The following is a 16,854-nucleotide window of genomic DNA, read 5'->3' on the forward strand; positions in this document are numbered from 1 at the left end:
TCTGGCTATGTGTATATCTTTTTAACAGCTGTTTTTTTCCCCATGTAGGCCTGTGTCATAATTTATGTACCCATTCCCAAACTTCACGAACATTTATAGTTTCCAGGACTTTTCTATTCTAAATTTTCTTCAATGAACAGAGTTAACTATAATCATTTGTTTTCTCAAAGGTCATTTTTATTTATGAAAGTCGTTTGCAAAACAGAATGAGCTAACATAAAATGTTGTAGATTCATATGAAGTAGATGCTTTTTAGAACCTTTTTCTTTTAAGTGTACAGTTGGGTAGTGAAGTATATTCACATTGTGTAACAGAAGAGTTACAAGACAATGATATAAAATAATCTCAGTAATAGTAATGTAAAAAATGTTTTCAGAGTGACAGCTTCCCATCCTCATGGACATTTCTATCCTCTGACTTTTCCAGGCTGTTCGGCTCTTGAGCCCCAGGTACGGAAGCAGGAACCCACCTCCCAGACACCGAGCCTTCCTCCCTCCACTCCTGATGACGTCAAGGATGGCTTTGACCTGAAAACCAGTGACCTTCCCAGAAAGCCCAAGCTCGTGGTGGGTGGAAAAAGTGTTTGCCAAGACGCGCACAGTTTCCCAGCTACGACACTTGTCTTGACAAAGATACTTTGGTTTTGGTTTCTGCATTGGAACGCTGTCTGCCTAAGGAGTTTCAGGGGGGTTTATGTAAGGGACTGTGTGGTAGTGTTGCCTTCCCCACTGGTAAGAGAACACGTCTAGATTGTTTGATCCGGTTGTACTCTTCTACCAGGCTTTACCCTAGAAACCCGATTCTGGATATTTGTTGGTTAATTTTTAAATCACCACCCTTTTTGTTTCTAATTACGCAGATTTTTAAAAGCCATTTTCATCCAGAGATCTGAAACCAAAAGGTTGGCTTTTTAAAGTCTGATGCAGCCTCTGTATTAGACTGTGTTTATGAATAGCAAGCAAGTTCACCATTGCTGGGTCTGACAGCAGGGTTGGGTTTGTGTCTAGATTCCTTCCCTGTCCTGACGGGCTCTGCTCAGCTGATCAGGGCAGCCGAGGTTGTTCCCAGGTCTTTAAGGGTGAAGTATGGTGGATTCCCACGGAAGGGAGGTGCTGCACAGTTGGCAGGGATGGTTGGGAGGGGGACCATGTTGTGAGAATTTTCGACTTGCCTTGAAGCATTCTGTTAAAGTAACTTTGGGGGCCATTAATCGTACAATTTTCAGAATGAGTGATTTATGTGGTGATATCAGGACCCAGTCCCAAAACTTTGGGTTTTTGTTTTTGAGTCCGCTTTTCAAGTGGGCAATTTCAAGGTTGCAGAACAGTGGGCCTCATTCGAGGAAATACAGCGTTTTGCACAGAAGCTTCTTTGAAAGTGAGTCCTGTTTTAATTGCCAAAATGAATGGTGTCCAGATCCCCCAAGTGTTTGATTTGTTTGTTGTGGTTTGTGAAATCCTGACTTGCAGGTGAACCTGGTGGGAGGGAAAGGAAATGCATAGACTTTTAGAACTAAATGGCGCTGAAAATAAAGCCCGTTTCTGAAAAGCTTTTGTTTATGTATCTTTTTAGCCAAGAGCTTGACTTCCAACTTGAACCATTTAGAATAACTTTGTGGGAAACAGTAGGATTCATTTTGGAGGCTGTCCTAAAGTCAGAAAAGAGGCAGTATGAGATTTTTCATCTCAGAGTTTGCTTAGTACATGTCAGGCAGGAACTGGGCAAATAGGATTTCCAGCTTGGAAGTAGTGAAAGAGCCAGTGGTCTCAGTGGGGCCTTGCTGGACCAGGGTCACGTCCACGTTTACTACTGCTCAGCTAATGTCATTCTACTTCATTGCTTCTATAATTTATAATTTATTCCCTAGTTAAATCGGGGCCAAAAAACACCCCGTGGTTTGTAAGTAGCAGGGAACGTAGCTGCTGAGTTGAGCCTTGCCTGGGCGTGTTATCTTGACAGCAGAACAGACGTGCCGGGGTCTCTGCTGGCCAGTCGTTGAGCTGTGTGAATGGTGTGAGGGAGCTTCTGAGGCCTGCCTTATCCAGCCCAGCTCTGAGGCTTCAATGTGGCGAGGCATTTGTGGGGTCTGGGGATGAGTCGTGCTCTGAGAAGAGAATGCTGACATTGAGATTTGTTTTCAATAGTTGTATTTTTCTCCAGAGAACTACTATCTTATTGTTAAGTTCTTACAAGCTGTGTGTGACCTTAAGCAGTGAAAAGCAGAGGCTGCTGTACACTTTAAGTTACATCTCACCGATGTGTATCTTTACAAGGCTTTTTGAGAATGCTCATTAGCATCAAAGGTTTTGGAAGTTTGAACTTAGGTGCATAGGGTCCCTCAGCATGTAAGCACTCATGTTTGGGTCAGTTCCATGTGGGTTCAAATACCATCTCTGCTCTTTGGCTGGTTGCTTCCCCTCTTGAAGCCTCACTTTCTGTATCTGTAAAATGGGCCTGAAAGTTCTACCTGCCTGCAGTGGTTGTAAGGGTCTATAAACAGAACTGTGGGGCCAGGTGCTTGACCTATGGATGCCCTCACTGCCTGAGTTTTCTTCTTCTAGTCTACATTCATTTATGCATTTGGCACATCCACCATTAAAGATCATTTAAAAATATTGGAAACTGTTTCCAGCATGGAAAACCTTTTGCCGTCTTCCCATTCCCTTTCCAGAATTTTCTCTTCACATATTGGTATAAACAACATAGGTCCAGGAGTGGACAGAGCAGTCTGTTTTTATTCTGGCATTTCCTTCATATTCTCTGAGCCACCAGAGAGGCTTCTTGGTTCTCATTTGCAGTGTCAATAAATCTCTCTAACCTTGGTCCTCTTGTATGTACTTTGAACTTGAACTTTGTCCGCTGTTACAAATGCCACTGCTGTCCCTATTTTGGTGGCCTTTGCCAGCTTCCCTCACTGGTGCTGCCCTGGAAGGCTGCATCGTCATGTGCCACCATTGTGGCTTTAGCAGCTTTTGTTTGTTTTTTTTGTCTTAAAGAGTTTTACCACCAATGTGCATTCCTTGTAGAAAAACCCTAAGATAACAGCTTTGATCTGAAGGAAAAAACCACCCATAATCACACTCCCTCAGAGAGCATCGCCTGAGGTACACCTCCTTCTGGCTATTTCTCTGCACTGTGCATTGGATGTGGGCATCCATTTTCTTTGCACAGGTTGTATCTTTGTATCTTCTGGCCTGCTTGCTTGTCTTATCTGATGATATGACACATTTTCTGTATTTTTTCCTAACATATCATTCCCAAGAGTTACAAATGAGCTGCTGTAAGGATAAGGATGTTCCATAATTAATTTAACTAGTCCCCAGCTGATGGAGACTTGGGTTGTCTCCAGTTTTTGTCTATTATAACTAATGCCATGATGAACATCTCAGTGCATCATCCCTGGTGGCATTTTTGGGTCTCTCTTAAAAAGAGATCTACCTTGACAGCTTTGGGCTAAGAACCCCAAAGAAAAATGCATATTGGACAAGTTACATCCTTGTCTGTCTAAATTAATTTGTTCATTCATTTGTTCATACATACACACCGGAGAGGTTAGTTCTAGAGCCCCGTCAGCACTGACCCAGGAGTGTTGTTAGGCCACTTCAGTTTGCTTAACCTGTGAGTAAGGACAAGGTTTTTCAACTCCACCCAGATAACTGTTTCTTTGTGCAAGCAACAGCAGTTGACATCACACCTGCTGGCTATCCACCTTGGTCTTGATGGTTAAGGAGCTTAACAACCATCTAAATAAGAATTGCCCGCTACTCCTTGTCCTGAAGCGTGTTCCATGGAGTCACTGCCAAGGTGAGAAGCCTCAGATGAAGAATGAAAAGCAGGCTGAGGTGTGCAGCACCTGTCCTGGCCGCAGACTTTGGGATTCGTATTGGAAACCCCCCTTTGCTTCCTCCACCCTTGTCGTCTTGAGAAATGGAGTGTGACCCTCCTTGACATGGGTTTCTCATGTTTAGTTCCAGCTGCTGTCGAGCAGAAGTCAGAAACTATGACCCCCCACCAGGCCAAGTGCAGCCTGCTGTCCGTTTTGTGAATAAAGTTTTATCAGCACCCAGCTCCACTCCTTTGAGTGTGTATTATCTAAGACTGCTTTGGCTGCCAGAGTTGTGGCAGAGACATCTGGCCTGAAGAGCTGAAATACTGCCTGTCTTGCCCTTTTATGAGACAGATTTGCTGACCCCTGAGCCTAGGGGATGATGGAGAATCTCAGTCCCTTTCTCCCAAAGCCATTCAGGTGGAAATGTCTGCATGCCTTGTGGTCTGGATTTTAATACTCATTTGTAAACAGGTTTTTCAAGTCTGCTGAAAATTGAGCAAGCCGTTTTCAAGTGATGTGGTTAATAGAGCAAAACCCAATTTTATTTCTCTTGATGGTTAGGGGTGAGATCCCTCCTAGGCTCCCTGCCTTTCCTCCCAGCAGGAGCTCCTCTGAGCTGCAACACAATGTGATAATGAGATGGGCTTTCCTCTGAAGTGCTTAGATTGGAAAAGCCAGCAAGGCTGTCATTAGCGAGGCATTTTCTTTTCATTTCAACCATTTCATTATCTCCTTCTTAACCATATTTGAGTTTGTGAAATATTTGACAAACCTCCTGATGTTTTCCTGTGTTGATGAAGGATGTAGCGGTTTGTATATAAAGCAAAAGTCATGTTATTTTTTTTTTTAACAAAAGACCAAATTCTGTTGGGGGTTTGTTTCCACCATTCTCTTGATTTTCATTATTATGGAAAGAAAAGCACTTGATCCACTTCAAGTCCCTCTCTGGCACTCAGAGAGTTCTGTGAAAATGAGACTTTGGTAATAGCAAGGATTCCTAGATGAGAAATCGGGCAGAAGGACCTGCAGCAATTGGAAATTCAAAACCCACATTTTTCAATTAAAAAATGGCAAGAATTAGTTCATTGTATGTATGGCTCTGTGGCTTTATTTTGGCCAATGGGTTTTGGATGAGACTGATGTCGACAAACTGCTGCCCACATTGGCAGTTCATGTTTTTGGCTTTGACCGTAATGTCTCAAACTTCCGTGTCTGTGTGGATCCCCTGTAGGTCTTGGCAAAGTGCGGATTCCGTGTCGCAGGCTAGGGGCACAGGCTGCGATTCTCTATTTCTTGACACCTGTCTTTCCATGGCCCACGAGACGAAATGGCTTTTACATTTTTTAATGGTTGAAAAAAAATCAACATGCGAATGAAAGGAAATTCAAGTTTCTTTGTCCATAAGGTTTTATTGGACCGCTGCCACACCCATTTCTTAATGTACTATCAGTGGCTCCTCTTGAGCCCCAAAGACAGAATCAGGTCCTTGCAACAGAGACCATCTGGCACACAAAACTGAATGTATTTGCTCTCTGACTCTTTACGGAAAAGTTTGCCAACTCCTGGATTAGACGGTTTAAACAAAAAAAAAGACATCTTACAGTGAATCCTGCTCCTCTGTGTTGAGTTCACATGATTGTCGTGACCTTTATTGGCAAATGTGGGCCACGTGAGTATAGACCATGCTGGGGTATTCGTAGAAGTTATTTTTAGGGAAAATGAAGCATTTGTGCATCTGATTAGAGTTTACTGTGTAAATTGGGAAAAAGTTGGAAAGGACAGAAGTGGCAGAAAGCAAAGCAGGCGTCTGGCCCAGATCCAGGTTCTGTCCCTTAGAGTGTGACATGGGGCAGCATTGTGGCCTCTCTGTGCCTCCACATCCTCATCTGTGACATGGGGACAGTGAGGGAGAGAACCTCGACACGTGGATAGCCTGTATAGAGAGCGAGCCAGCCTATAGCCTGTCTGAAGTGCAGCAGGCACTCAAATGGTGGTGTCTGTGCTACTACTTTAATTTTAAAAACCTCCTTGAAGAGGTTTTGTGAGGCTTAAATGAGTCTTGTTCTTCTCAGGCCACCATAACAAAATGTCACTAACTGGGTGGTTTAAGCAACAGACATTTATTTTCTTGTAGTTCCGGGGGCTGGAAGTTCAGGATCAAGGTGGTGGCAGGGTTGGTTGAACCTTGGCTTGCAGACAGCCACCTTTTTGCTGTGTCCTCACACGGCCCTTCCTCTGCATCCCTGGTGTCTCTCAAGGATCTTAGAAGCTGTACTGAATCAGGGACCTCCCCTTGTGACCTCATTTAACCCTAGTTACCTCTTTAAAAAGGCCTCATCTCCACATACAGTCACATTGGGGGGGTTAAGGCTTCAACATACAAATTTTTGGGGGGAGGGAGTGGGGCACAAGCATCCATAACTGATGGTCAAGGGTGTCACCTGTAGGAGATATTCAATGGCTGTTGGCTCATGTTCTTAGCTAACAGTATGTTTTAAGGCATTACAAACTAAAAAAACCTCCATGTGGTCTAGGAAAGCTGATCCTGACGATTGCTATGAAGGGACTTTGCTCCTGTTTCCATAACAGAATATTTGTGTGGAGGTGGATGGTAGCTTTGACCATAGCATCCTAGACTGCCATGTCCCTGTGCGTCCCCTGTGGGTCTTGGCGAACTGAGCATTGCACATAGCAGGCTGTGATTCTGCATTTCTAATCAGCTCCCAGGTGGTGCCCAAACTGCTGGTCCCCGGAGACCACACTTTGAGTAGGCAGAGCCTATGCTGTCCATTCAGTCAGTCTGCATCTCAATTCACTATGATTAATAACCTCAGGCACAGCAGCTACGTTTCAGGCGCATTTCAGTGTGGAAAACTCCAGTTGGGCAGTGCTGGATCTGAAGGAGAGGGTGGTCAGTTTTTTCAGTCAGGGGCTTGCATGAGTTTCCCTGTGGCTGCTATGACAAATGGTCATAAATGTCATGGCTTAATACAATGCAAATTTATGATGTCACAGTGCCGGCAGTCAGAAATCCACACAGGGCCTCCCTGGGCTCAAATCGAGGCATTGGCAGAGCTGCTCCTCTGCAGGCTCCATGGGAGAACGTTCTCTCGCCTTTTCCAGCTTCTGGAGGCCACCTGCTGCCTGGGTTTTTGGCCCCTCCTCCGTATTCTGAGCCAGCAGTGGCTCGTTGCGTCTTTCACCTGATGCCATCTCTCTAATGCTGACTCTTCTGCTTCCATCTTCCCCGTTTAAGGATCCTTGTGATTCCCTCGGGCCCACCAGGGTAGTCCGGGGTCATCTCCCTATCTTAAGGTCATCTGATTAGCAATCTCACTTCCATCTGCAGCCTTAATTCTCCCTTGCCATGTGTCATGATTTACTTAGAGATTCCAGGGATTACGACCGGGGACTCTTAGGCACAAGGGTTGAAAGATGTTATGCTGAGAGATGTTATGCTAACACAGGGCCAGACAGCCAGTACGTTTGACTGTGTGGACCACACCAGTCTCCTCAACTACGTAACTGTCATTGTTGAAAACAGCCAGAGACAGCACATAAACAAACAGGCCTGGCTGTGTGATTTTTTTTTTCCTTTTCTCACCTTTAACTTTCCTATGGAAAATTTCAGACATGCATAAAGGTAAGACTAGTGCAGTGGTTTCCCATTACCCATCAGTGGTTTTTAAATCTTGCTTTATGCTTTACTGTGTTTGTTTGTCTACATGAAGCATCTATTACTCGCATTGTCGGTGGGGAGAAGAACACACAAAGAAGTAATAAGCATCTGAGCACCCACGAAGCAAGAGGAAAACCAACACTACTTTTGCGGTTAAAAAGAGAAGAGAAATAGAGCCTGTAGAAGAACATTTATCTTTTTCCACACTTGTCTTCCATGAGCCTGGGAATTGAGCGGAGCTCAGGACATTCTCTTGGGGAGGTCGTCCCCCCTGTGTGGCTGTCTGTAACGGGGCCAGCTTGGGGCCAGGTATGCCCCAGGACTTGACACTCTCTCGTCTCTCTGGGCAGCCTTTAATGCCTGTAGGACATGCTTTGGGGAGGATATTACCTCCATGTTGTTTTGTGTGTTGGAGAACCACACAGCGCCTTTGTTTCTGAGATGGTGCACTGGCCAGGTTGGGGTCTTCGAGAGTAGCTTCCTCCTGCTTCCAGCTGCTCTGACTTGAATTTTGACACCAGCCCCCGGCCCTTGTCTGCTGTGTGGCAAATGGCTTGTACCTGATCCGGTTCATGCGTTTCCCTTGGAGTCTGGGAACCCTGAGCTCTGGGCCTCCCTCCTCTTCCTGCCCCAAATCCAGCCACGTGACTGTGGCCAGGTCCTCTGAGGCGCGAGGACCAAGTCGCCTGGGTGACCGTTTAGGTGGCTAGCATGCCAGGAGTGGAGAAGACCCCCTTAGGGGCGGGGAGGAATAGGGCCGGCCAGGCCTGCGGGCAGCACGTGGGCACGGCCAGTGAGTGTGTGGTGTGGGGGAAGGACCTCCCGAGGCCACGGGCGCAGGCGAGAATCGGGGAGGCCGCCGAGTTTTTAGAGCAGGGGCAGGAAGGCTCAGACCCTGTAAGTGCTGCCTGGAGCAGGACAGGCCAGGCAAGGATGAGAACTACAACAAAGTTATAGTTTATTCTGCATTTCCTTTACCAAGAAAAGAAAATCATTATCTTCTCTTTTATTTCTGTAGACACTTAAATAAAATGTGTATCAAAGCCATTCATTGGAGAATTAAAACAGCCACTGATTTTGTTTCTTTGCTTCATGGGAGTAACTGAGAATATAAAATGGCATTAAACAGAATAATGGTTTCTAATCTAACCTAACAAATGATCAGATCAGTCCGGTCAGGTGATTATATTACTCGAAGCCTCCAGATAGGGGACATTATTTCAGCAAGTTTTTTGAGATCTAAAAAAAATAATAATAGGCTGGCTGCCCTCCCATGGCCGCCACGCACCCCGCCGGGCAGCCCCACAACCTGCTGTTGAGCGCCGGCCGAGTGCCCAGGACGCCCGCAGCCCCGGGCTCTGTCCAGCCTGCGCGGCCCTGCCTCGACCGGCAGGATGCAAGCCCCAGCGGCCCCGGGGGCCACGCGCCCTGCCATCCACCACCGCGGGCCGGGCCGAGGGCCACCTGGCTGAGGGATTGACAGGCTGCCCGTCATGTTTTAGATTTTTAAACCAAGGAAACATGGAAAACTTGATTCCATAAAAGTTACTTATTTGTCTCATAACCAGACATTGCTAAATTAGCAGTGGAACCCACGTCCTCATACAACAGGACCCACTCATTTTTTTTTTACAGACTTTTATTTACTAAATCTGTATGTATTACTCTAAATCATTTAAGCTCAATTCATTTTGAAAAGAAATGTTTCATTTCTTTCTAAAAGCATTGATTTATAATTTATACTATTGGGTAAAACAATAGTTACAAAATATAGTTTATGGAAAAGAGAAATTTCTACTCATTTATTCAGTCATTCATTTAATCCATAATCCATTTGTTCATTCGTTCACCAAGAAATTATTGAGTATCTAGAATGTGCCAGACACTGTTATAGAGGTTAGAAATGTTGTTGACTAGTTAATTTCCTTCTAGAGGGAAAAGATAAGTAATAAGGACCCAAAATAAGTAATAAATCATGATAATGTCCCTATTGTGATAGAAAGTGCTAGAGTTGTAGCGTGGTCATAAGAAGCTCCATGAAGAGGTAACATTTAAGCTTATGCCTGAATGAAAGTAAGATTCCAAACATAGGGGAAGAGCATTCCAGGTTGAAGAAATAGCAAGGGCTGCAGGGTGCTGTGTTACCACGTGGATTTAATAGGCATGCAGTGCACAGGGTAGGACAGACACGGTTACAAATTATGGATTTCCTGTAAAATGGGTATGCCAGCATAAGCAAGTCACTCACCTGAAGCTCAATTTCTTTATCTCTCAAAGTGGATGATAAAACATGCTTCACTGCGTTGTGGTGAAGATTAAATTAGATAAAACTTGTGGAAGAGCTTAGTATACAGTGGAAAGATGATGCCTTTAGACTCTTATCCTTTGAAGGAGAAGGCACATTATACTCATTCTGATGTAATCCTTTATTTCAAAGGCGTACACCTAAAAGAGTTAAAGGGACATAAGAAAATGGAGCCAGAGGAGAACACCCAGGGACACAGCAACCTATTTACAGCTGAGCAGAGAGACTGAGCAGAAACCAGGTGGCATCCAGTCAGTGCTGAAGGAACATCTCCCCTCCAGAAGAGAGAGAACACTGAAATAAAAACTGGTGACAGGAAAGAGTAGGTTGTATGGATCAGGTGGTCAGCATCACAGGAAAAAACGTGTAATTTCAAAAACATCGAACACTCAGTTGTCAGTTTTAGAACAATGTCCTCCATGTGATATTTTCCAAAACCAGCTAATTAAAAATGTCTTTGCCCAGTGAAAGACCATGATAGACAACACTGTCTCTTAAACCTACAGCTGTTAAACAGTGTTTCCTTAAAAAAAAAAAAAAAATAATAATAATAATAATAAAGCAAGAAGAATAAATTTATGACTACAAATCCAAAACAGATGGTTGATTCTACAATTTCCAAAGTATATTACCTGGGTTTCTGAAGAATTCAATGTAATTAAAGAGATTGACACAGGTGTTCCCATAGCTACTAGAAAAAAAATGTGGACAGCGGTGGAAAAGTAGAATTGATCCTTTATACTCTGGTGTATGTGTGTGTGTGTTAAGATTATGTGTACTGTGTTGTTTCGTGTATGAATATTTTTCACCCTGTACTCAGCTGAATGAAGGTCAGTGTAATAAAGAAGATAGTTAACACACAAAAAAGCTTCCGGCATGTGTGTACCGCAGACTGGAGGAGAGAACGTCAACAGGAGAGGATTTGGGGGCAGGGCATGATTCAGAAAAGGACAGGAACACAGGGGACACGTGGCCACAGACCCAGGGTAGGAGGGGTACAGGCATTAAGGAGCTTTGAAGGTGGGAGAGCAGCGCTTTGGAATCAGAAAGATCCAGCCTAGACTCCCAACTACCACAGGGGCTAAGTGGCCATGGCAAGCCTCCTTGCTCTTCAGCCTCAGGCCCCTCTTTGAGTAGACATTTGAGGATTACAGTAGCAACTCTGTCTCAGCTAGTGCTGCATAACAAATGGCCCCTGTACTAAATGGCTTAAAACACCTATTTAGTCTGTGGGCAGGAAATTGGACAGGCACAATGGGGCTGTCATGGAGCCCTGAGGTGGCTTCTTGACTCTCATACCTGGCACCTCACCATGAGCACTCACTCCCCATTCTCCCCTCCCCCTGCCCCTAGCAGCCACCAGTCTACTTTCTGTCTCTGGGATTTACCTGTTCTGGGTGTTTCATATAAATGGAATCACAGAATATGTGTCCTTTTGTGTCTGGCTTCTCTCACTCAGCATGATGGTTTCGAGGTCCAGCCACATTGTAGTGTGTGTCAGGGCTTTGTTCTTTATGGCTGAGTCATGTTCTGTGTGGATGTGCATTTCGTTCATTCACCCCTGATGGGCACTTGGTACTTGTACCTTGCACCTATTGAGAACAGTGTTGCTGTAGGCATTTACCTGTATGAATTTGTGTGAGAGTTTTGGGGAGATTTGAAGGAATGGAATTGCTGGGTTGGATGGTATCTGCCAGGCCTTCATAAAGCTTTAGATTCAACCAGGCCATGAGGCTTCTGCTGTATTCTCTGGGCTACAGCAAATTGTAAGCCCTCCTCAGAGCCAAGGGGAGGCACCGACACAAGGGCCTGACTCTTCATCAGGGTCCTCATGTGAAGCCCTGAACACAGAACCTGACACGTAACACATGTTCTGTAAATGTTACCCCTTGTAGTTACTATTACCAAGAATAAGGCAAACCTGGGCAGTAGGGAAAGCACAGACTCTCTGGACTTAGATTGACATCCATCAGTCTATTGGCCCATCAGTTGGTCTGATAGCAAATCCATCTTCAGAATTTTGGGGATTATAGGCACACTTCAGATAAGCTGTGTCTGAGTCAGAAAGTGAGAACTGGAGGTCACAGTAACTCCAGGACTGGACAAAATGACTGGAAGGCACCACATGTTTATTCTAGAAAATGTGGAACTGTGGGCAGAAGGGTCAGAAGAAAAATTCCCTGTCACTCTACCGTCAGAGAAGACGTACTGTAAATATTTTGGTTTCTTTCCTTACATTATTTTTTGTGTGCATCATGTGCATAAGTATATATATCTTATAAAACTAAAATTAAGATTGCAATGTATATAGTTTACATGCTATATGCATTTTGTCACTATTTTATTAAGTTAGCTTTTTTCCATGTTATGCAATACTGGTTTCTAATGGCTAGAATGTCTGTCTCTTTATCTTTATCCTTTATTTATTTTTGAAGTTTAGTCTACAGTTATGTACAGCTTGGTGAAATTCTACAGGTTGCATATTACCCATAAGGCAAGACTCCCTCCCAGTCCATAACCTTCCCTTTTTCACGACCTCCAGTTTATTTATACTCCCCTATTAACTGGACACACAGGTTGCTTCCAGTCATTTGCCCTTACAAATGATGCTGTCCTGAACTTCCTTGTCCATACATGTTTGTCTACAACTGGTTGTTTCCTTCTGTAAATCTCTTAAGACGTTGTGAAACACGGTATCAGAGGATATGAACGTATGGAAAAGCTCTCAGTTGCTATGTGCCTCCTTGTTAAACATATTTCCCGGTACTCCTGTCCAGAATGGCTTTTCTCCTCTTTGGTGTTCCTGCTGCACTTTGCTCACGGAGTACAATTTACGTTTTGTATTGATGGCTCCCAGTCCGTTTCTAGTGCTTGACTTCCAAATGAGAGCCTCAAGAGCAGTCTATGTGCATCTTTGTATTCCCCTGACTCAGAGGCGTGATACAAATTGAATTCTCTTGTCTGTCTTTAAGCCCTTCCTAACATTTCAGTGGCTGTTCAAAACCAATTGGAATTGGTTTCACATTGAGTAAACAGGACTTGCTGAAAGCCCCGCAGAACTCTGAAACCCATCTCTGCGTACTTCTGAGGTCATTGATATGGTTGAATGAGTTAATATACGAGAGGTTTTTTTTTTTAAATGCCCTTCAGCCTGCTAAGCTCAGCTGAAGTGGGGTGGTGGATTTGCTCACATTTGTCTTCCCTGTTAATCACTTGGAGCCCCCACGTACCTTACTGGGGTAAATCCAGTAACTTCCTCTCCTTTAAATTGTCCAACTCCCAGGGGTTTATGTGGCTAAATGGCCACAGCTGCTTTTCACTTCCGGCCTTAGACCCAGCGCCCCTGCTGCCCAGTGCTGTCCCGCTGCTGTTCTTGACACCACGTGGTGTCACTGTTGAAGACTGGTCCTGTGCAGGGGTGGGAACTGGCCTGCGCCCGGCTTCCTCCTGTGATGCTCTTGCTTGTCGGGCTTGGGTGCTGCAGTTCGTCGTCAGGAGGGAATGAGCCCACCGCCTCACTGTCCAGCTTGGCTGAGCCTCCTCTGTGCCCAGGCTCCTGAGAACACCTTCCCTCCACTTCCCACAGCAGGAGCAAGTCGTGGGTCCTGAGCCACTTCTCCCCGCCTCTTCGCTAAAAGGCGAGGCAGTCTTTTCAAGCCTTTTCTTTCCAAGTACAAAAGTTCTTGTCTTCTCAGGCCAGTGGGGCCGGTGAATTTAAGAGACTATTGCTGAGGAAGAACCATTACAGCAAGAGGATTTACCTCACGCCCACCTTTGTGTAAACTGATAAGGAGCCATTTCAAGTATCTTCCTTGAAGCAGAAAGTCTGCCAGGTGAACTGCAGAACTATCCTGGGCCTAAGAGATGCTGCTTACATTTTCAAGACTATTCAGTGGCTGCCTTATTTAATCTTTACCATTACAAGCACCCTTTTGCATATATTAAATGTAGAATAAAACTATATCAATATCTGTGTGTGTGTATCCTCATGTGTATATAATATAATTTATATTTCATATTTCTTTCATTCATTAAATACTTGTTGAGCCCCTCTATGTGCCAGATATTTGGAACTGAACTGTTCGTCTGGGGGTGTGTCCCTGTATCTGATAAGACATTCATCACTTAATTCACAGATATTTAGTAAGCATTCCTCTGCCTTCTGGGGACCCTGGGTGGAGTCAGTGCCCTTGCAGAGCTCACGGCCATCTTAATGTTTCTTCGCAGTTTAAAAAGAGCAGATAAGTTGAGTGCTTTCCAAATTTTTAAGTAACCTGACCCATGCAAAACAAATTGCTTATTTCTATGTAATTCTTGATTTAAAAAAATAAGATTTTGCATATCTGACTTAGAATTTAAAAGAACAGCAGGACCGGGATATACTTAGGGGAGAGCTTGTTTATTTTGCTTATCTGAAGTGAGATAGAGTACCTCCAAATGGGCGGGTTTCCAACTTGGGTCACACAAAGCACCTCACTCAGGGAGGGAGAAAAGTATTTTGACCATGTTTATTTTCTCCCACAAGCATGATGTAAAACTTTTCACATGTGCAGAAGCAAACAACCACAACCACGTGAAGAAACAGCCATTTTTGGAAATAAAAATGCTTCCCAGAAGCATGACAAATGCAAGACTTACAGGTGTAGTGCAGTGCCAAGTAGCACATGTGTTTCTAATCACTGCCCCTCTCCTGTTTTAAAGCTAGGACTTCCTGTAACAAGGAAAAAGTTACGTCTCTCAAGGCTGCAGCTAATAGTTGCTCAGCCTACCTTTCACCCCTTCTCGTAACAGTATTTCTAACAGAGCTTCCATAGAGAGGAGTCAACAGCAAAATAGGACACTAAGGTGGAAGGCAGGAGGAGAGCCCTTATAGTTAACATTTAACTATTCTGGGGTTGACCTGTAACTCTGGGTGACCATGGGCCTCAGATACCTCTTTTGTGAAACGTTGGTTCAGGCAATGAGGCGCTTAGTTTTCCAGCATCTCCAAGTAAGGCTGAGCGGGATAGTAATTTAAACCAGAGGTTCTCAGTAGGGGGTGGTACTGCCCGCCAGGGGACATCTGGCAATGACTGGAAGAGGGTGCTGCGGGCATCTCATAGAGACCGGAGATGATGCTGAACGTTCCACGATGCACGGGACGGCCCCTAAGGACAGAGTGATCCAGCCCCAAATGTCACTGGTGCCCAGGCTGAGAAACCTTGGCGCACAGGTTTGCAGCCGTGGGGTGGGGCCATGGGGCTGGTTTTAGGGGACCCCCAGGTCGGGTGTCGGCTCCTCCCAGGGGTGCTTTGCTGGCTCCTGTTTTCGTGATTCGGGAGCAGACTCCTTGCCCTGGACCCGCGCTCCCTGGAGGGGCGGGCGGCACCCAAACGGATGACCGTTCCATGCGCATCACAATGTGTGTCTGTGTCGCCCCCAGGAAGGCCGATCGGGGGCTGAGAAGGACCCCCGGGCTCGGAGACCTTGGCAGTGACTCCCGTCACCTCCGTCAGTGCTGGGAAGGCTTTTTGCCCCGCGGAGGGGTCCTCTCCCATTCCGCGGCAGTCCACAGCCCCGAGAGCTCAAGGACTCGGCGCGCACCGCCCGTCTGAAGCCTCCGCCCCACGGGGCCCGGGCGGAGGCGGGGCCTCCAGACGGCGGCCGTTGCCCCGCCCAGCTGTCCCAACGACTCCCGCGGCGGGGCGGGGCTGCGGCGCATGCCAGTGCGCCTGCGCGCGCATGCCTGGAGGTACGAGGCGGGGCTTGCTCGTGGCCCGGCCCAGCCCCGGCGTCTCCGCCCGCCCCATCTCCCAACCACCTCAGCGTGGCGCCGACGCTGCGTGCGGCGCGGGTTACCCAGAGTGCTCCGCGCGGGGGCAGCTCACTGGAGTTTGGTTCTCGAGGCGGCGGCAGCGGCGGCGGTGGCTCCGGTGGCTCCTCCTCCTCCTCTGGTGGCGGCGGCGCCCGGGGCCCGAGCCCCGGCCTCGGCTCCCCTTTCCGCCGCCCCCGCGCGTCCCCTCCTTCCCCGGAGCCGCGGGGAACATGAAGCTCCGCTCCCGGAGGTCGGCGAGTGAGTGACCCCCGTCCCCCGCCTCAGCCCGCCCGCCCGCTGGCCCGGCCGCTCCCCCCCGCCTCGCCCAGGCAATGACAGCGGCTCCGGCGTCTCCGCAGCAGATCAGGGACCGGCTGCTGCAGGCCATCGACCCCCAGAGCAACGTAAGTATTCGCCGCGCGGGCCGGGACGGAGGCCGCATGGGCCCGGGACCCTCCCTCTCCCCAGTGACCCTTGCCCGCCGGGCTCGGGGGGATCCGCCCGATGCCCACCTCCCCCCGAGGGCCGCTGCCATCCCGGCCTGTCGCCCCCTAGGCCCGGGCCGGGGGCAGGTCGGACAGCCCGGCGGCGCTCGGTACGTGAGGCCGAGGCTTCCGTGCGGCCTGGGCGGAGGGAGCAGATGGGAGCTAGGGCCAGAGCATTCCCTCCTCTTCCACTCCAGCCCTACAACCCTTGCTCCTCCTGACGGGAGCTCACCCGCCTCGTCCTTCCCTGGGGACCCACGACCCCCGGGAAGCCTTCCCGGCGGGAGGTGGGAAAGAAGAAAAGCTGTGGAGCAACTGGTGTCCGGGGTATGACTCGTGAAGTCCGTGCCACCCGCGTCTCGGGCTTCTGGGGGATCAGGGAAGTCCTCCCGGCTGGAACACCTTCCTGGCATCGGAGGGAACCCCTGGCCTGCTTTGCCCCTAGCCAGGTCCTCGGGGTGTGCGGAGCGTCCCCCTCAGTTATGCGAGTGAGCATGCCTTTGCCAAATTCCTCTCGGGGTCGGTGCCTACGGAAGAACATCTTGGGGTGGTGGGATCCTTCCTGTGCCTTTCTGGGCCTGAGTGTCCATTGGCGTCTCTCACTAACCAGAGCCCCGCTTTTTGGTAGTGCATTAGAGTGATTGTTTTCTCTCCCGTACACTCTAGTGCCCTCCTTCGGCTCTTACTTCCCCCGACATGGGGGTCCCAGCCTTGTGGTTTATAACCGTGACAGTCAGGGTTAGCTCCTGTGTGTCTCTTTCT

General features: G+C 47.4%; 2 protein-coding genes across 5 annotated transcripts in view; both read left to right on the plus strand.

Moving 5' to 3' along the window:
* SMIM7 (small integral membrane protein 7) overlaps positions 1-13,782 on the plus strand; it is a 29,930-nt gene extending 16,148 nt beyond the window's left edge. Inside the window, exons 5-6 of one of the 3 annotated variants that reach the window (XR_005022812.2) lie at positions 427-566; positions 13,509-13,782. Coding sequence is in view for 1 of the 3 variants with exons in the window: in XM_036876158.2 (XP_036732053.1) it covers positions 427-442 (16 nt within the window). In the remaining 2 variants the exon portion in view is untranslated. Of the gene's footprint in view, positions 1-426; positions 1,549-9,945; positions 10,371-13,508 lie in introns of those variants that run through there. The other 2 variants (XR_005022811.2, XM_036876158.2) reach the window with 2 other exon arrangements.
* Positions 13,783-15,654: 1,872 nt separating this feature from the next.
* MED26 (mediator complex subunit 26) overlaps positions 15,655-16,854 on the plus strand; it is a 52,080-nt gene continuing 50,880 nt past the window's right edge. For both annotated transcript variants that reach the window (XM_036876122.2, XM_057489422.1), the window contains exon 1: positions 15,655-16,011. In XM_036876122.2, the coding sequence (XP_036732017.2) occupies positions 15,940-16,011 (72 nt within the window). In that variant the 5' untranslated portion in view covers positions 15,655-15,939. The remainder of the gene's footprint in view (positions 16,012-16,854) is intronic.

The sequence above is a fragment of the Manis pentadactyla genome, chromosome 12 (assembly GCF_030020395.1).
Source record: "Manis pentadactyla isolate mManPen7 chromosome 12, mManPen7.hap1, whole genome shotgun sequence".
NCBI lineage: Eukaryota > Metazoa > Chordata > Mammalia > Pholidota > Manidae > Manis > Manis pentadactyla.